Consider the following 20,813-nt stretch of genomic DNA (forward strand, 5'->3'; position numbering starts at 1 on the left):
TGGTGATTTTGACCTGACTGCATGACACTCCCTAGGCATTCTGTAGCCTCTAGGTGAGTGAGAGAAAGTCCTAGCACAAGGTACCTCCAGTGCTGTACTGTGAACTCGGCTTTCCAGCCAGCACCTCTCAGGTCCCAGTGAAGACAAAGTCCTGGTGCACAAGCAGTTTATACATAAAACAAAGTGCGTAAGAAGTAAGGGATACAATACAGCACATGATATGAGCAGGAAGGGATTTAAGAAAGGCTTTATTAGCAGGGACTGAAACTGTCAGGGAAGGCTCCTTGGACCAGCTGGAGCTGGAAGAATTTGAAGTTGGAGAGGGAAGACATGGCATTCAAGTCAGAGAACAGTACTGCCCAGACCTTTCAGGCAGAAGTAGGACAGGAGTGAGGGTGAAGGACTTGTATGGAATCTCACCTGGCTCAAGGAGAGTTTGTGAATGTGAAAGATGGAAGATGTGGCTGGAAAGGTAGGTCAGGGTTTCATTAACAGTGATCCCTTTGGTGGAATCTTTAGGTTTTTCTAAATATGAGATCATATCATATGTAAATGAGGCCAATTTGACTTCTTCTTTTCCAATTTGGATGCCCTTTTTCTCTTGCCTAACTGCGCTGTCTAGGACTTCCAGTACTATGTTGAATAAAAGTGGTGAAAGGGTATCCTTTTCTTTTTCCAGATCTTACCGGAAAGGCTTTTAATTTTTCCCTGTTCAGTATGATGTCAGCTGTGAGTTTGTCATATATAGCTTATAATCTTTATTGTTTTTGAGGTTTGTTACTTCTGTACCTAATTTGTTGAGTTTTTATTATGAAAAAATTTGAATTTTTAAAAAATTATTTCGTGGCAAATTTATTGATTTTTTTGAGACAGGAATCTCACTGTGTTGCCAAGGCTAGTCTCAAACTCCTGAACTCAAGTGATTCTTCTGCCTCAGCCTCCAAAGTAGCGAGGACTACAGGCACACCCCATGCCCAGCTAAGAAATAATTTTTTTGAGTGAAATAGTGTATGGGGGATGAATAGGGAACATATTTTTTCTTTTTCCTTATTTATTTCTTCATCTAGAAGTCACTTCCAGATGCCAGCATAGGGTGAGGCACTAGCAACACAAAGTGAATGAAACCTGTTTCCTTTCCTGGGCAATCCCCCGGTTCAGATTGGGAGACAGAGAACTATTGTGATTCCATGGCAGTGTGGTTGGTGCTTGCCTGGATCTGTGTCCACAGTGCTGTGGCCACAGCAAGAAAGGGTGCACCCACCCTGTGTAGCTTGTCCTATTTAAGCTAGAATGAGGTTACCAGGAAGAGAAGAGCCTGTATTCTCCCAGATAGAATGAGCTGTACAAAGACCTGGAGACAAAAACACATGCCATGCCATGTGTGGGGGATAGCTGATAATTTGGAATAGAAAGTGCAGGGATACCAATGGCTAGCAAAGAGGCTGACCAGCACCTGATAAAACTGTGAAAGCTCTTTTGGGCCACCCTTCTAAGAGCACATTCTATTTTGTCACTGGCCTGCCAGACTCAAACCTAGTCCTTTAGGTGAGGACTTACCTAAGGGAAAGATAGAAAGGAAAAAAGGAAGGAGGGAAGGAAGGAAGGAGTAAAAAAAAACCCTGAAAAATCATCCCCTCATGTTTCTGGTCTCTTAAAGTCTTCCATATTCTAATATGCAGACCCAAAATTTAATGTAAAAACACAGTATAATTTTATGTTCCCAAACTAAAAATAGTTCATAAAATAAACTACAAAGAGGGTTAAAAAAGTAAGTGTTATTTATATTTTGATGGAAAAGTTTCTTTCTCCTTCATCTTCCAAAGACCCAATTTCTTTTCCCATGTCTTTGTGAAATACAAATTACCTCACAAGTAATTACTTTTCATCTGAATATGCCTAAATCTGGAGATTGGTGTTGACAGTAGCTGCAGGTGGAGAGGCTCAAATTATTTTTCAAGTTAAAGGGAATTTTTGGAATCAAGTCTGTAGGTTGACATTCTATTCCAGTTATTAGACACTTTACCCCATTATATTATGGCTCCTTGTTTAATGATCGAGGTGAAATCATGTTGCTGAAACATGATAGACAGACACACTCAGTGTGTCTGTCTGAGTGCATAGCACTCCTAGCCATATTCTGAACTTCAGTGTTCTGGGTTCAGACAGCCTGGAGCTACCACTTCTCCTACCTCTGTTCCTTTGCCTCTGCCTATGCCTCTCCAAAGAATGTAGAAAGGCCATCTGTTTTGTGTGTTCAGCATGAGTTAACCCAGGGTTTTCTTTCACAGGGAGCCTTTTGGGGACTGATCCTAGGATTTCTGATTGGGATTTCACGTATGATTACTGAGTTTGCTTATGGAACCGGGAGCTGCATGGAGCCCAGCAACTGTCCCACGATTATCTGTGGGGTGCACTACTTGTACTTTGCCATTATCCTCTTCGCCATTTCTTTCATCACCATCGTGGTCATCTCCCTCCTCACCAAACCCATTCCGGATGTGCATGTGAGTATCCATTTAGGGGATCTGTCCTTGTTTCATGTTCACACTGCAATGTTCTTTAATTTTTTTTAAATTTTTCATTATTATGGGTACATAATAGTTGTATATAATTATGGGGTACATGTAATGTTTTGATACAGGCATACAATATAAAAAAATCAGGGTAATTGGGGTGTCCATTGCCTCAAGCATTTATCATTTCTTTGTGTTAGGAACATTCCAATTCCACTCTTAGTTATTTTAAAATACAGATTATGGTGGCTCATGCCTGTAATCCCAGCACTTTGGGAGGCCAAGGTGGGAGGATCACCTGAGTCCAGGAGTTTGGGACCACCCTGACAACATAGTGAGACTCTGTCTTTAAATTATATGTATATAATAAATTAAGTATAGCTACCCTATTGTGCTACCAACTACTAGATTTTAATTCATTCTAATTGTATTTTTGTACCCATTAACCATCTCCATTCTGTCCTCCATTCCCTGCTACCCTTCCTGGCCTCGGTAACCATCAATCTACTCTCTATCTCCATGAGTTTGGTTTTTAAAACTTTTAGCTCCTATATATGGTGAGAACATGAGAAATTTGTCTTTTTATGCCTGGCTTATTTTACTTAACATAATGGCCTCCAGTTCCATCCATGTTGTGGCAAATACAGGATCTCATTCTTTTTATGGTGGAATAATACTCTACTGTATATTTGTACAATATTTTCTTTATCCATTCATTTGTCAGTGGACACTTAGATTGATTCCATATCTTGGCTACTGTGAATAGTGCTGCAGTAAATATAGGAATACAGGTATCTCTTTGATATACTGGTTTACTTTCTTTTGAATATGTATCCAGTAGTGGAATTGCTGGATCATATAGTGGCTCTATTTTTAGTTTTTTGAGGAACTTCCATAGTGTTCTTCATTGTGGCTGTGATAATTTACATTCTCACCAACAGTGTTTGAGGATTCCCCTTTCTCCCCATCCTCACCAGCATTCATTATTGCCTTTTTGATAAAAGCCATTTTAAATGGGGTGAGATGATATCTCATTATAGTTTGATTTGCCTTTCTCTGATGATTAGTGATGTTGACATGCCACAACATTCTTGGTCAGCCTCAGCAAAATTATACATCTTACATTCACATTCACATGACTTGCCATTGGTTTCACGTGGAAGGATACATGCCAGGAAACATGGTGTGCCAGCAGGCTGATATCAAGCCCATGTCTTTAGTCAGAGTCCTCACAGTTGTCCACCCTTTATTCCAGGGCTTATTCTCTGAAACCTGCTCCCCAAGTGACAGCTCAGGTGCGCAAGATCACATGGGTGGTACAGGGCTACCTGGCTTAGAAGCCTATGTTCCAAATAGAAACTGGTATTTCTTTTGACAGTCCCATGGTCAAAGCTTTCAAAGGTCCCAACAAAGCACATATCTAGTTACAAAAATCAGTCTACTCAGGGAAACCCAAAATATAGTTTGCCTCTTGATTTTTTTTCCAAATTAGTCCACCAAAAATTGACCATAGGATGTAAAACATTTCTAACAATATCAAAGTCTAATTGATTCAAGACTTCAAAAGTTGCAATTACTCTTCTTTAACTCTAGATGCCCCCATTGGTTTAGAATTCATTCATGGTTCTCCCAGTTTAGATAAAGATGACCAATTATGAGCCATTTTTATTAGTAGTCTGGTAACCCAACACAGATTTCCAGGTTTCCAAGGGAACAGAGCCAGAAAGTTAACCCAAGGTCATATTTATTCCTAGAAAACAGAAGGATTTTGTTAATCCTTTACTTTACTCATGCATGCACAGACTATGGAATCCCTAAGAGACCTTCAACTTCATTGCCAAATTTTTAAAAGCTGTGACAAACCTAACGTCAAACAAAGACTGCTTTTATGGCAGCAGAACTGAATCACATCTATTTGCTGGACCTGTCACAGGCTTTCTTTGTGTTGTATCAACTGCTTCCTCATGTCTCAAGTCTTTGAAAGTATCACAACCCAAACACATTTCTAGTTGATGCCCTAGACCGAGTTCATGCTCTAGATCAAGTTTTTGGTTCATGCTCTTGACTATGTCAATAGAAACTGTGCCTTCAGCTCTACCATATTCTATTATGGCTCATGATTCTAGCTTCTTATCCACATAATGTGACATAGTGCAAAAATCTGAACTTACACTCCTAACCTGGACAAATGGTTGTCTTGTTGCTTCCTACTGCCAGTGCTAAAAGGAACAAATTATTTATCACACACACACGTAAAAGAGTTCATTCAACAAACATTTCCATATGAGGCAATCTTTTGGCTCTGAATATGCATATATCATAGAGGCTAGTATATACATGTATATTACTTTCATCTAAGTTACCAACGTTTTTAGAGATAATGTTATGGATGAGAATCGTTGTGTATGTTCTTCTTGGTACTGAGATGCCACATTCCCTTCCCTTACTTGATGCATATCTCTTTGCCCCCCCAACTTCTTGTCCCAAGATGCTATTTGGATCTTTCTGTTGACCTGTTCTGCCTTCTCTGCAGCTCTACCGTCTGTGTTGGAGCCTGCGCAACAGCAAAGAGGAGCGTATTGACCTGGATGCGGAAGAGGAGAACATCCAAGAAGGCCCTAAGGAGACCACTGAAATAGGTGATTTATGACCCAGAGCAGATCCTAAACCATAAAAGTTACTCCTACAAGAACAAGACAACTTTACTGAAGCTCTTCCCTAAATAATTTTATCAGAGCTCAGATGTCTCCCCTCCAGGGCAGTGAGGAGCAGGGTGGGGATGAGATGGATAAGTGGGTTTGGGGAAGTTAACTCTGAGTTCAAGGGAAAGAAAGGGTACAGAATCATTCAAGCTCCCTCACCCCTCATATTTAAAAAATTTTTGTGAGTACGTAGTAGGTGTATACATTTATGAGGTACGTGAGATGTTCTGATGCAGGCATGCAATCATGCCTGCAAGCAAGCACATCATGGGGAATGGGGTGTCCACCCCCTCAAGCATTTATCCTTTGAGTTGCAAACAATCCAGTTGCACTCTTAATTTTTTTTTTTTTTTTTTGAGACCGAGTTTCACTCTTGTTGCCTAGGCTGGAGTGCAATGGCGCAATCTCGGCTCACTGCAACCTCCACCTCCTGGGTTCAAGCGATTCTCCTGCCTCAGCCTCCTGAGTAGCTGGGAATACAGGCATGCACCACCACGCCCGGCTAATTTTGTATGTTTTTAGTAGAGATGGGGTTTCTCCATGTTGGTTAGCCTGGTCTCAAACTCCTGACCTTAGGTGATCTGCCCGCCTTGGCCTCCCGAAGTATTGGGATTACAGGCATAAGCCACCACACCCGGCCTTGCACTCTTAATTTTAAAATGTACAATTAAGTTTTCATTGACTATAGTCACCCTGTTGTGCTATCAAATAGTAGGTTAGTCATTCTTTCTATTTTTTTATTGTACCCATTAACCATCCCTACCCCATCCCCAGACCCCCACTACCCTTCCCAGCCTCTGGTAACCATCTTTCTACTTTCTATGTCCATGAGTTCAATTGTTTTGATTTTTGGATCTCACAAATAAGTGAGAACATGAGATGTTTGTCTTACTGTGACTGGCCTATTTCACTTAACATAATGATCTCCAGTTCCATCCATGTTGTTGCAAATGACAGGGTCTCATTCTTTCTTTATGGCTGAATAGTACTCCATTGTGTGTATGTACCCATTTTCTTTATCCATTCATCTGTTGATGGACACTTAGGTTGCTTCCAAATCTTAGCCATTGTAAACAGTGCAGCAACAAACATAGGAGTGCAGATATCTCTTCAATATACTAATTTCCTTTCTTTTGGGCATATACCCAGCAGTGGGATTACTGAATTATATGGTAGCTGTCTTTTTAGTTTTTTGAGGAACCTCCAAACTGTTCTCCATACTGGTCATACTAACTTTCATTCCCACCAACAGTGTACATCCTCACCAGCATTTGTTATTGCCTGTCTTTTGGATATAAGCCGTTTTAACTGTGATGAGATGATATATCATTGTAGTTTTGATTTGCATTTCTATGATTGATGATGTTGAGCACATTTTTATGTGCCTATTAGCCATTTATATATCATATTTTGAGAAATGTCTATTAAAATCTTTTGACCATTTTTGATTGGATTCTCACCCCTCATATTTGACAGCACTCAGTGAGTAAGTGTGGGTGAGGAATTTGCCACCCTGCCTTGATTTGAGGAATGGCCAGGGATAAGAGAAGAGTTGGAGCTCTTCTGACATAGCCTGTGAACTGAGGGCAGATGGAACCAAAGCTATGGCCAGTTCTAGTGACATCAAGATGAGGGGATAGAAGCCCTTGGGATCTTATGTCGTACTGGCTTACAATATCAAATGCAGAAAATCAAATTTCTCTGGAAGACCAATGAAATAACGCCTAGTCAGTGCCCAGAGACTTATCCTGTAAGTTAATACTTTCTTCTACTTCAGTATTGCAACTTTTCCTCTCTATGTGGGAAACGTGCACACGTGGAGGATGGTTGTGGAGGTGTGTGGTGTGCAGAGCTATGGGGGCTCAAGGTCATATGTGCTTTACCTGGTGCTGGGCTGGAGGCCTCATATCACTCCATCTGAAGGAGAGCACAGGTGTAGCTCAGAACAGATTCTCAATCTGGCCATCAGGAACATCATAGAATCCTACCTGGGGAAAGAGCCCTAGAGATCATTTGGTCTTATCATCTCATTTTATAGACATGTAAATTGAGGCTTAGGGAGGGAGAGGCTGTGCCTAAGGTCTCAGCTTTGTTACAATCTGCTCTTGATCTTCGAGTACCTTTCAATTCTAAAACTTGTGACTGCAAATACTGGAGAGAGCCTGGGGCCACAGCAGCTGGCCATGGTGCTGAAAACAGCCCCTTCCTGCCTCCCTGGGGCAGGCAGGCAGGAACATGCCCTCTACTTCTCCTACCTCCAAAAATGTCTCCACACTGTGTAAGAATATCATAGATTTTAAAGGGACATGGATTAGGAGTATTTTGAGTGTCAAAAGGTCTTATTGTGGAAGAAGAGATTATTTTTATGCCAGAAGGCAGACTTAACACTGGTGGGTGAAAAGAATTCATCCGATTTTAACTCAGAGTAAGGAGGCAAGATAGTGCAGAGATAGACTGTGAGATTTGGAATCAGGAAGAACTGGGATTTAATCATCATCAATTCTCTTCCTAATACTCTGGGAAAGTGATTCCATTGTTCTAAAGCTCAGATTCATCACATAAAAGTATTCTAAATGAAAACCCATGCCTCTTATGCTCTGCTGTAAGAATTGTCTATATTTACCACCATCATGATTGCTTTGAAGGAAGAGTTTCTAATTGAGTTGGTCTGGACAGCGATGAGCAGTATGTGTACATCTGTCAAGGATTCTGTAGAGGGAACTTCCGTACTGGCTAGAGATTTGATTTGGTGACCTCTGAGGTTCATGGCAGCACTCAAATTCTGTTGTGTCTTCATGAACTTAGGGTGAAATCAGACTGAACATCCTACCCTATTAAAGCACAATAAACTAAGCTATCTTGAGGGATTTTACAGACCGTGAATGTCACATTCACCATTCTCTGAGAAACAGCAACACAAGGAAGCTTTGCAGGTGCATCACTGTCCCAGTATCATCATCCTCACCACCACCACCACCACATCATTGATAATGATATGATCACAACATGTTTTAATTATAAACACTTTAGTGATTCATTTCAGCAATGCATCATCCTCTTAAGGCAGATAACGCAAGTACAATTCTTCCAATTTTCCTTCCTTTCCAGAACAGGAAAATGTGACACAGAGAATTTCCTAAGGCCATTCAATTTTTTTTTTTTTTTTTTTTTTGAGACAGAGTCTCACTCTGTCACCCAGGCTGGAGTGCAGTGGCACAATATCAGCTCACTGCAAGCTCCACCTCCCGGGTTCACGCCATTCTCCTGCCTCAGCCTCCCGAGTAGCTGGGACTACATGCCACCATGCCCTGCTAATTTTTTTGTATTTTTAGTAGAGACGGAGCTTCACCATGTTAGCCAGGATAGTCTCGATCTCCTGACCTCGTGATCCACCCACGTTGGCCTCCCAAAGTGTTGGGATTACAGGCATGAGCCACCGCACCAGCTGGCCATTCAACTTTTTATTGGCCCAGAAAGTCATGTATTTCTCACTTGAGGTCATCAGTGATCCTAGCTTATTACTCCTTCTTCCCCACTCTGCTATTTTGGTGGAGTGAGTCAAAGGGGAGAGGTGTGAGTGTGTGAGACAAAAGAGAGAATAGAAAGAGACCTACACTTTTTGACATCTACTGTGTCAAGGGACATGGATTAGGAGTATTTTGAGTGTCAAAAGGTCTCATTGTGGTAGAGGCTCTACCACAATAAGAGAGGCTCTACCCCAATAAGAGCTAGAGGCTCTCTCATTAAATCATTAAATTCTTCATTAGTACAATGAAGAAGGTATTATTTATCCAATTCTTCTGATACCTGAAGATAAGGGAGGTGAATTAACAAGACCATAAAGCCAGGTTTTGGTCCCAATTCTGACTCATGTGAACTTGGTCACTGAGATTCTTTCCAGTTCTAAAATTCTGTGATGTTTTAAAGCTAAAACTCTGTGACGCTGGCCATGGTGACCTACATCTGTAATCCCAACATTTTGGGAGGCCAAGGTGGGAGTATTGCTTGAGTCCAGGAGTTCAAGACAAGCCTGGGCAACATACTCAGATACTCTACAAAAAAAAATTTAACTGGACATGGTGGCATGCACCTTTAGTCCCAGCTTAGCTACTAAGGAGACCGAGGTCGGGGGGATCATTTGAGCCCAGGAGTTCACGGCTGCAGTGAGCTATGATTACCCCACTGCACTCCAGCCTGGGCAACAGAGCAAGACTCTGTCTCTTAAAAAATAAAGATAAAATTCAGTGACTTGTAAAAATGGGAAAGTGCTTTGCAGGGTCTGTGACTGTGGTGCTGAAAACACAGTGGGCTTGATCTCTTATCTAGTGAGTGCCAGAGTGGGCATTTGAAACCAGGTTTGTCTACCTCCAGGGCCACACCTGGGCTCAGAGGAGGGAATCAGTTCCCTTGGTGGGTATTCAATTTGAGCATCAGGGCCAGGTGTGGACAGTTTGATTAAGCAGTGTTGATATGTGACATTAGATCCTAAGCCTGGGAAGTATTGCTCATTGCTGCACCGCAACAGGAGCTGTTCAGACCAATTCTTACCACCTGGCTGGGTCTGTTGTGAAGCCTTAGAATGGACAGATGTAACCAACGCATTCCTGAATCATGCCAGCCAGACTGCTTTCTGGTGATGTAGTGAACAGATATGAGATTTTGTGTTTCAGAGTTGAGTTTTCCTTCCTATGGCACAATTCCCCAGCCTATTATTAATGTGTCTTTATTATAAACTATTATTTGATCTGACTGTTCCAAATCAAAATGAATTTGCATTGGACCTGATAGAGATAAAACTTAGACTAGCTGATCCTAAGGATGCAGATAGTAAGATCATTTTGTCATTAAGTTTGTTGGAACATTTTCTACCATTTTCATTCCTTAAAACAAAAAAATATGGGGGAAATTTGGGGAAATTTCTCATTTTTGGGAAATTTCTGCAGACTAGCAGATGCTTCATGGTGTGGCTTCTCCCCTGAAAACTTTTCTAGTCCATCCTGCTTCTGTGTCCAATAATTCTTCTATGCCTTTGCCCAGAAACACAAGTTCCTGAGAAGAAAAAAGGAATCTTCAGGAGAGCCTATGACCTATTTTGTGGGCTGGAGCAGCAGGGTGCACCCAAGATGACTGAGGAAGAGGAGAAAGCCATGAAGATGAAGATGACGGACACCTCTGAGAAGCCTTTGTGGAGGACAGTGATGAACGTCAATGGCATCATCCTGGTGACCGTGGCTGTCTTTTGCCATGCATATTTTGCCTAAGTCCTACCTTTTGCTGTAGATTCACCATGGCTGGACTCTTACTCACCTTCCTTTAGTCTCGTCCTGTGGTGTTGAAGGGAAATCAGCCAGTTGTAAATTTTGCCCAGGCGGATAAATGTGTACATGTGTAATTATAGGCTAGCTGGAAGAAAACCATTAGTTTGCTGTTAATTTATGCATTTGAAGCCAGTGTGATACAGCCATCTGTACCTACTGGAGCTGCAGAAGGGAAGTCCATTCAGTCACATCCAGAAAAAGGCAGATAAGAATCAGAAGCCATGTGATTGATGTCTGATGTGAGTCTGTCTCAGGTAGATTCCGGGTGTCAGTGTGGTTTGTAATCCTTGAATATTGTTTTAGAAACTTTGGTCTCCCTGGTTCCTGCCACTTTCCCTGTCCGTCCTCCTCCCCATGTTTTTTTTTTTAAAGAAAGCTGTTTCCCCCCCCCATCATATCCCTCTTGAGTTTTGCCTGGACTTTCCCTCTCAAGTGTGTCAATCAGGTAAACTGAGGAATGCATGGAAGCTGAGGATGGAGCTTGATGGGCTCCCTGTCCTGGGTGTTTGCTCTCTGAAGTGGAGGCCTGAGAAAGGTAGTACTTCCACAAAAGGGAGGGACCCGGGCCCCAGCCTCAAGCTAGTGGGGGAGGCAGATAGCCTGAGTCCAGGGGATTTTCTGGGCTTCTTAAAATGTCCATTGTGAGTTCCCTGTGTTGGGGATTCCACTCATTTTGGCATTCACAGTGCCTGGAATGTCTTAGATTTTCAGCAATGCGTGTTGAATAAATGAATGACATAGGCATTTATTTTTAAATCCTTGCTTGCTTTTTACATGAGCCTGGCCCTTAGTTAACCTTTTCTTGTGGCTACACAAAGTATGCCCACTGGTTACTAATGACTTGGGATGCATTTGTCAAACTGATTATATTAGTTTTCTAGGGATGCCATAACAAAGTAGCACAGACCAGATGGCTCAAGCAGCAGACATTTATTTTCTCACAGTTCTAGAGGCTAGAAGTTGGAGGCCAAGATGTCAGCAGGGTTGGTTTCTTCTGAGGCCTCTCTCCTTGGTTGCAGATGGTCATATCTCACTCTGTCTTCCGTGGCCTTCCTTTTGTCTGTGTCCTAAATCTACTCTTCTTATAAGGACATCAGTCATATTGGAATAGGACCCACCCTAATGTCTTCATTTTAATCACCTCTTTAAAGCCCCTACCTCCAAATACAGTCACACTGTGAGAAACTGAGGGTTAGGAAGTCAGCAAGTGAGTCTTGAAGAGATACTAAACAAACCCACAACACAGATAAAGTATGCATTTTGGAGATTTCCAAGCCAGAGTCTCCCATGAAAAAGGTAAACTGAAGCAGTTATTGTGCAGCAAAAGGAAATAGAATTACAAACTGAACGTATGTAGGTGAGGCAAGGCAGGGTAGGGCAGGGCCTTTGGGTAGGCTGATCAGAGGGTTTTTCAACAATAAATCAATGGGAATGCATTTGTTGCTCCCAGGACCCTGGCACCTTGACTCTGGTACTATAGCATGTCAGCAAATACAAGCAAAGCCCAACACTCTGATTTGCATTTATGCCAATCTAAAGTATCCGGTGTTTAGTTTGATTTTTTGAGTGCAGGTTCATTCAAGGACCAGGTTCCCTTGTGCTCAGGGTGAAGTAGAACCAGAAAACATCGTTATCCATTCTCAGAAGTTTTGGAAGAGCCTTGGTAGAAAAGCAGAAGCTGCTTTGACCGTGAAAATATTTGACTCCTATCAGTTTTTGATCAGGAGAAGATATCCACCTAGACCAACCCGAGGAGAAGGCTCAGAGTACAGATATACCCCGAGCAACGTGATCAATGTCCTTGAACCTTCATTTTTCATCTGAAAACAGAGACATAAATGCCTGGCTCACAGATTTAAATGTTATACATTGACAGCATTTATCAATATAACATTTATTTAAATAAGTAGGTGCTCAATAGGTGTTGGTCTTCTAACTTGTCTACATCCCATCCCCATTCCAGGGTCTTCAGAATTGAAGGAGAGATGTTGTATCACTATTAGAAGGCTGCTTTGGGACATTCTGCAGCAGGGAGGAGGGACTGTCAACCCCTACACCATGACCACCAAGTTCCTCACCTTGGCTGAGTCCCTAAAACTCTCTGAACCTCAGGTTCCTCCAAGCATAATGCAGACTTCACAGAGCTGTTGTAAAGATTAGGTGAGGTCAATTGATACTGCTTAAAAGGCCCGGTCCATAGAAGATGCCCAATAAACATTACTGCTTTCCCCCTCACCCTACTGCCTGAAAAAATATTACACCTGTGAGACTGACTTTGAGAACCAGTGTGGGTGGGGAGTTGTGCATATAAACTATTTAATGAGTACCAAACACAAAAGTCAAGCTTGTAAAATATCAGGCCTTGCCCCAGAAAGACAAATACCACATGATCTCACTGATATGTAGAATCTTAAAAAGTCAAACTCAGAAGCAGAGAGTAGAATGATGGTTATCAAGGGCTGGGGGAGGGAGGGACTGGGGAGATGTTGGTCAAATGATACAAAGGTTTAGTTAGGTGGAATAAGTTCAGAAAATCAATTGTACAATGTATCAATTATAGTTAATAGCAATATAACATATACTTGAAAATTGCTGAGTAGTGTGAGTGTTCTACCACAAAAAAAAGTGCAGTAATAGATGTTAATTACCTTAATTTAGTCATTTCACAATATGTACATATATAAAAATAGGTTGTATGCCATAAGTATATATAATTATTATTTGTGAATTTAAAAAATAAAAATAATTTCCAAAAAAAGTGACAGGCACGGGACACGTAGAGGAGGGGCCAGAATTAAGCAGATGGGCCCTAAAAGTCAGTGGGGTCAGATTTTTCTTTCCCTGGGTGCTGTAATGTACCTCAGCCATACCTACACACCTTTGGTTTCAGAAAAGACTTTCGGTCCTAACACAGCTCTACAAATCTCAAAGGAGGAACTGGGGAAAAGGTTTCTCCATTCTTCCAGTGTTGGTGAGGAAATGAAGCCCCTTTAGAAGTTAACTCTAAATAGTGGTTTTCAAAATGTGATCTTCAGACCAGCAGCCACAAAATCATCTGGGAACTTGTTAGAAACGCATGTTCTCAGGCCCTATTCCAGACCTACAAAATCAGAAATGTCAGGGGAGGGGGTGCATCCCAAAAATCTGTGTTTCAACAAGCCCTCCAGGGGTTCTGATGCAAGCTATAGCTGGAGAATCACTACTCTAAGCAGCCCTTGGTCTGGTTCTGAACTGCATGTGTGTGAGCTGCCAGCACTCTTGTGTGAAGAAGTTCCCTTTATCAGATGGGTTTTTGCTACCAGTTTTCCAAGCATGGGATACATGGTATTAAATTGCCTGTTCTTTCACTGAGTGGCTCTCAGGACTTCAAAAGCTGGCTGGGTTAAGGATGCAACATGGGGCTCTGGGGCTGAATTGTACTTACCTGAGTCCCTTGGAGCCAGTCACACAACACCGGCCCCACTGACCTCATCCACACCTCCCTAATCCCATCCCCACCAAACTACCAAGACAATGCCACCTCACTGAAACAACTTCATCCATCAAATTACAATTTGGAGGTTAGGTGAGATTTTCTTTGGACAGGATAGGAAGGATGTTAAGAAACCCCTTTCATCCAGGCAAGCTCACTTATGCTTTTCTCTCGAGGTTCACTTTTGTGAAGAAGGACAAGAAAACACAAGCTGCAGCACCTCTTTTAGAAGATGGTGACTTCAGCACTAGGAAAGAGTGCGTTCCAGTGAGTTCCAAAGAAGGAATGTCACTGAGGGAACAGCAATGCCGGGCACAGCTACACACAAGCAAAGTAGTGCTCTCAGGTAGGTCAAAGGCCCCAGGACCAACTTCACTCTGTAGGGACAGAGGCCAGGCTTTGCATTTTGAAAGATTCCTTTTGAAATAGGCATCTATATTTAAAGAAGTTTTTTCTGCCTGATAAGGCATGATTTTTCAGTTCTATAAATTGAGGACTGATAGGCAGTCATTCAACCCCATAGAGAATACCATCTTCTTTTTTTTTTTTTTTTTTTTGAGACTAAGTCTTGCTCTGTTGCCCAGGCTGGAGTGCAGTGACCTAATCTCGGCTCACTGCAACCTCCGCCTCCCGGGTTCAAGCGATTCTTCTGCCTCAGCCTCCCAAGTAGCTGGGATTACAGGCATGTGCCACCACGCCTGGCTAATTTTTCATACTTTTAGTAGAGACGGAGTTTCACCGTGTTAGCCAGGATGGTCTCAATCTCCTGAAGTCATGATCCACCCGCCTCAGCCTCCCAAAGTGCTGGGATTACAAGAGTGAGCCACCGCGCCCAGCCTAGAATACCATCTTCAATTTGGGGAAATGAATAGTGCCCCTGAAATTATTGTAGCATAATTTATCATTTGCTCACCCTAAGTAGCTCAGTCTATTCTAACGGGGCATTGTACAGGCAGAGTTACTCACATCATGTTTACTAGTGGCTCTGCAGTTGAAATAATCTCTAAACTTACCTATATTTTAAAAATTGTTCAAGTTGCTAGATCCAATTATCAACTATCCTGGCCTCCTACTTCCTGACCCATATCTTGTGCCAACTAAGCTCACCATAGATATATTTAGTATTTGTCCAGAATCTCTGGAGAACAGGGAATCAGGATGTTATGGGGTTTTAATGTTTTTATTTTTATCAAAGGAATACATTTTAATTTATGGGACTATAATGCAGGTTAATATAGCATCTGTATGGCATCTTTTGCATATGTAGCTCCCATCCCGTTTTCAAAGTGTCCTCATCACAACGACAGGAGGTAGGTAGATGCTACAAGCACCAAGGTCCTCATTTTTCAAAAAAACAAAATACACAGTTGAGACTAAATAATTTCCCAAAATATACACAGCAAATCACTGGCAAAACCAGAAACCGAATCCAGGACAGTCTAGACATTTTCCACTGTCCGCCCCATCCAGTGGCTTTTCTTCCTCTCCCTTTAGCCTCTCAAAACTCAAAACATAACACAAGCTTCATGTCAGATCCAGTCCTCTAGGGAACGCCAGCCAAGTGAAATTCTCCACTTTTCCCTCTCCTCTGCCTCGCTTCAGGAGACTGAGAAGGCACTACAAATAGTGCTCTGTGGATTTCCTTCCTTCCATGAGAACAAGCCATCCCTTTACCTTTTGAACCATGTTTATACACAGGAACCACTCTCAGCTCCTTTCTAAGCTACCCTGAAACCAGTCAATACTAACATCATGATTTTTTCAGTGGGATTATATGACAACATAATTGGGATTTCACAGGTGTAATTAAAATAATTAATTAAATTTAAATAAAAAGAATTTCCTCTTAAGAAAATGGTTCAACAAAAAATACACATCTGTCAGCTAGAAGTGTTAGGTGCTACCACTTGGAACCGAGATCACCTACCCTAACCTTTGTCAAACTGATTACATCCTGTTCTGTGTTTTCTTAAGATTCTTTATTTGTCTAGTTGGTATCAATTTATCACAAGGCCAATGAACTATATGTTTATTATTTTCTGTATTCTTGATGCTCTGGTATTTGGGGGATCTTGCAGACTCAGGGAAAGACTGCTCTTCCCAGGGAGGTCAAAGCAGCTTCTGCTTTTCTACCTTACAGATAGCAAGGTCTGCTTTTCTATCTTACAGGTAGTAAAGAGCTTGCCTGGGAGCATGTCTTTCATATACAAACCAACCAATCCCAAGTCTATCACCCCAAATCCAACTTCCACACACCAAGCCAGTATTTCCTCTGCATTGAATAATCCTAGGGCCAGGCACCAGGCAACTAGAGACCAATTCAATAGCCCAAAGCCCATTGGAATTGTTCAAACTAGTCAATCCTAAACCATTTACTCTGCCCTGTTCTGCCTTTCCCAAGGAAACTCCAATTAAGGTGCTGGCCCATTCCTTTACTCCTTTTTGCCTCCTAATGACACCAGTGCTTTCCCTATGTCCCTGTGTGACATATGACTATCCCCTCTCTGGGATCTGAGAGTATAACAAACTTCTTCCTTTCAGACCTTGTTCTCTCCTCCTGGGGCCATACCAACTTGACCATATCTTACCCAACATCTACATGCTTAGAACAAATCCCTTCCACTTCCTATAGTTAGCTCAAAGGGCTGCAGGACACCATCAGCCTGTTGATCAGGAATTGCACCATCATTTCCTTAAAAGTCCATCCATCTCTTTCTCAACCTTTCTTCTGGCCCCTTTACCTTCTCTTATTCTCTCTTTGCGCCCATTCATCTCCCCTCATTCCTTATTTCCTGGTCCAGTTATTTTATGGACCTCAGTGAACATACATCACCGGTCTCCATCTTCACTTTTCATCCCTTTCCTCCCCTATGCCCCAGAGCCCTCTGAAATTATTCAAACTAGCCAATCCTGCTTACCTTGCTTTATGCATTTCTTCCCACAAAACCATAATAAATGCTCTTGCCCATGTTTTTCTCCCATTCCCCTGCCTCCTGAGCAACCCTGGGGCTTCCCCATGTAGATTTTTGTGGTGTGGCGTGCCCCTTTGCCTTGGGAACTGTTAAGTTACAAACTGTCTTTTCAATGGCAGTTGTCTTCTGATCTGTTGGCCTCACCATACCTCAATAACGTAAAAACTGCATTAAAAAAAGAAGTGGAGTTCTCTATGCTTCTGAAGTTAAGTTGATATCAATTTAAAAGAGATTGTGGTAACTTTAGGATGTTAAATCTAATCCCCTTGGTCATCACAAAGGATGTATCTAAAAATATACATAAAATGAAATGAGAAAATAAAAAGTTTACTATGAAAAATCAACTAAACACAAAAGAAGGCAGTAATGGAGGAAATGAGACCAAAAAGGTATAAAATACAGAAAAGAAATAGCAAAATGGCAGAAATAAGTTCTTTCTTATCAGTAATTTGTTTGAATGTAAATGAATTACATCAAAAGGCAGAGATCATCAGAATGGGTAATAAAAACATGATTCAACTGTGTTATTCATGAAGCATTCACTTTAGATCCAAAGACACAAATAGATCGAAAGTGCAGGGATGGAAAAAGAGACTCCATGATAACCAAAAGACAGCTGGGCTATATGAGAAAAAATCAGAAAACAAGACCTTAAATAAAAACTGTTGAAAGAGGGCTGGGTGTGGTGGCTCATGCCTGTAATCCCAGCACTTTGGGAGCCCAAGGCGGGTGGATCATTTGAGGTCAGGAGCACATGTCCAGCATGGCCAACATGGTGAAACCCCATCTCTGCTAAAAATACAAAAATTAGGTGAACATGGTGGTGGGCACCTGTAGTCCCAGCTACTGGGGAGGCTGAGGCAGGAGAATCACTTGAACCTGGGAGGTGGAGGCTGTAGTCAGCTGAGATCCACTCCAGCCTGAGTGACAAAGTGAGACTCCATCTCAAAAAAAACAAAACAAAACAAAACAAAAACTGCTAAAAGAAACAACAACATTATATATTGATAAAAGGGTCAGTTCATTAAGATATAACAATTATAAACATATATTGATAAAGATCCTCTCAAACAAACTTTAGTCAGGCTCCTCTGAGCCCTCTGTTTGACTAGGCCCAAGCTTTGGGCTTCTGTGTTCATCTTTGCATCACCCAGTTTTAGCAAGAATCCTGTCAAATTGATTTAGCCAGACTCCCCCATCCTCAATATCAGATCACCTTTGATACATGATCATCCTCCTCATCTCCCACCATTCTTCAGGTGATATCTGATTACTTTGGCCAGTCTTCAGCAAAAATCCTGTTTAGTTAGTTTAGCAAGCATCACCTTATGTGCTTAGTAATTTTCCATCTACTAATTCGCCAACCCTCTGTTCCATTTTTCCTTGTTGTAAAGTTGAACCCAATCTCTCTCCCCTACTGCAAAAACCCACTGCAGTAGTCCCTACACCTATTGCAAGAGTGACAAATAAGGTCTGCCTTACTGTTTTAACAAGTGCCAGAATAACATTTTTTCTTATACAATATGCACCAAACAACAGAGCTTCAGAATACATGAAGCAAATATTGATAGAATTGAATAGATGATGATAGAAGAGTTAGGTAATTCTATAATAATAGTTGGAGACTTCAATATACCACTTTCAGTAATGCACAGAACATCTAGAAAGGTCAAGAAGGAAATAAAGGACTTGAACAACATGATAAACCAAGTCTATCTAACAGACATTCAGAAGAGTCCACCCACCAACAGCAAAATGCACATTCTTCCCAAGTGCACATGGATATTCTCCAGGATTGACTATATGTTAGGACATAAAACAAGTCTCAATAAATTTTAAAAGATTGAAGTCATCAAATTATCTTTCCCAACCACCATGGAATGAAATTACAAATCAGTAATAGAAGAAAAAACTCAAAAATTCATAAATATATGGAAATTGAATAACATGCTCTTAAACGACCAATGTGTCAAAGAAATCACAAGGGAAATTCGAAAATACTTAGAGATGAATTAAAATGAAAATGTAACATACCAGAACTTAAGGGATGCAGCTTAGGAAGTGCTCAGAGCACAGCTACTCAAGTATCTAAATATTTATACAACTATTTTTTTCCTCATCTTTAAAACAAAGATGGACCGATAATTTTTAAAATACAACACACTGGGCAGGGCAAGGTGGCTCATGCCTGTAATCCCAGCACTTTGGGAGGCTGAGACGGGCGGATCACGAGGTCAGGAGTTCGAGACAAGCCTGGCCAATATGGTGAAACCTTGTCTCTACTAAAAATACAAAAATTAGCCAGGCATGGTGGTGTGCACTTGTAATCCCAGCTTCTCAGGAGGCTGAGGCAGGAGACTCGCTTGAACCCGGGAGGCAGAGGTTTCAGTGAGCCGGTATCACACCACTGCACTCCAGCCTGGGCACAGGGCAAGACTCTGTCTTGGGGCGGCAGGGAGGAGGGGGGAATACAACACACTGACATGTAGTCTATTTTTAACTCAGTTTTGGATTGTTGTTTGTTAAGGCTATTGTTTGGGATAAATAATACAAAGGGAGGAGAAGGAGAAACAACAACAGATAGAAGAAATAGAAGCAGCAGCATAGGAAAATGAAAAGGAACAAGAAAATGATAAGGAGAAGAAAAACCAGACTAGAAAAAAGGAAAAAGAACAGGTAAGGGACTCAGGAGGCCTATTCTACCTGTTGTCCCCTCCCTGATTCATGAAATTTGAAAAAGTCCAAGACTATCCCAACAGAAAACAAGCAAAAAGATACACAAATAGTCACCCCTCAAACTTTAATAATGACACAATGGTGCCACTCACGCCTGGCTCAGGCCCCAGAAGGAGGAGGGTGCCCTCGGAGAAGACTCCTCCTTGCCCTGGCTGCACGTCTGCTGCTGCCACAGAGGTCCACAGTACAGCACCCGCAGCTTCCTACCCAGCCCAGGCTGGCCCTGCAGTGCTCCTACTCGCCTTCCCAGGCCCCAGACTTGCTACTGCTGCCACCACTAGCACCGATGCCAATACAACCACCACTGCTGTCGCCCTCAATGCACCGGCCCACCCTACAGGGCTCCCACCACCTGGCCACCGCTGCAGCACTGCCCTGGCCCTGGCAGCAGCCAGCCGCCCTCCTACCTCTCTGGCACTCTGTGGTCTCCATCGCTGCCACCACACCAACCACAGCGAGGCAAGCCGTGGTGTCCCTGGCTCCAGCCTCCAGCATGTGCAGGTGGCTACTCCTTCTCCTGGCACGGAGCAACTGGGCGGGCAAAGCCAGAAAAGCCTAGAACAGGATGCAGAGTAGTAGTGTAAGAGACTTAGTCATGTTGGCCACTGGGTGGCAGGGGCACTCAAACCCACCTTCCAAAGTCCAGTCTCTCCTTTTGGCCCAAGCTGGCCAGGAACTGGGGCCTGGGGTGGGGACTGGCCAGGCTTCCCACTCCACAGGAACCGCTGGGCTCAGCCGGGTTGTACTCCTTGGGGAGCAGGAGCAGCAGAAACTCAACCCCAGCCAGCCTTCCCCACTGAAGTGCCAGTTCCCGTTCCTGACACCTCCACCCAAAGGGCCCTGTTGCCCCATGGTATCAGCTACTGTGTGCCTGGGGATCCCAGGTGGTCTCCGCTAAACAGAGTAAGAAGACGTGGATCCAGGAAGCACAGCGGGTCTAGGGCCCCTGCCATGCTCAGTATTCCCGCGGAAACACTGTGCGCCCGCCACACTTCAGCACAAACAGGAGGAGGTGGCCGTCTAGAGTCTGGAGTCCGGGGAGAGGAGGACCACTCCTCTCTTGGAGACCACCGCTGTCACCGACGTGTCCACCACCCACC

General features: G+C 42.6%; 1 protein-coding gene across 1 annotated transcript in view; it reads left to right on the forward strand.

The window, feature by feature from the left end:
- The window catches only part of SLC5A1 (solute carrier family 5 member 1), a 70,369-nt gene extending 56,993 nt beyond the window's left edge, over positions 1-13,376 (forward strand). Inside the window, exons 13-15 of the mRNA XM_003821489.6 lie at positions 2,289-2,504; positions 5,047-5,152; positions 10,253-13,376. Of these exons, the coding sequence (XP_003821537.1) occupies positions 2,289-2,504; positions 5,047-5,152; positions 10,253-10,476 (546 nt within the window). The 3' untranslated portion in view covers positions 10,477-13,376. The remainder of the gene's footprint in view (positions 1-2,288; positions 2,505-5,046; positions 5,153-10,252) is intronic.
- The last annotated feature ends 7,437 nt before the right edge of the window (positions 13,377-20,813 follow it).

This window comes from Pan paniscus, chromosome 23 (genome assembly GCF_029289425.2).
Source record: "Pan paniscus chromosome 23, NHGRI_mPanPan1-v2.0_pri, whole genome shotgun sequence".
Taxonomy (NCBI): Eukaryota; Metazoa; Chordata; class Mammalia; order Primates; family Hominidae; genus Pan; species Pan paniscus.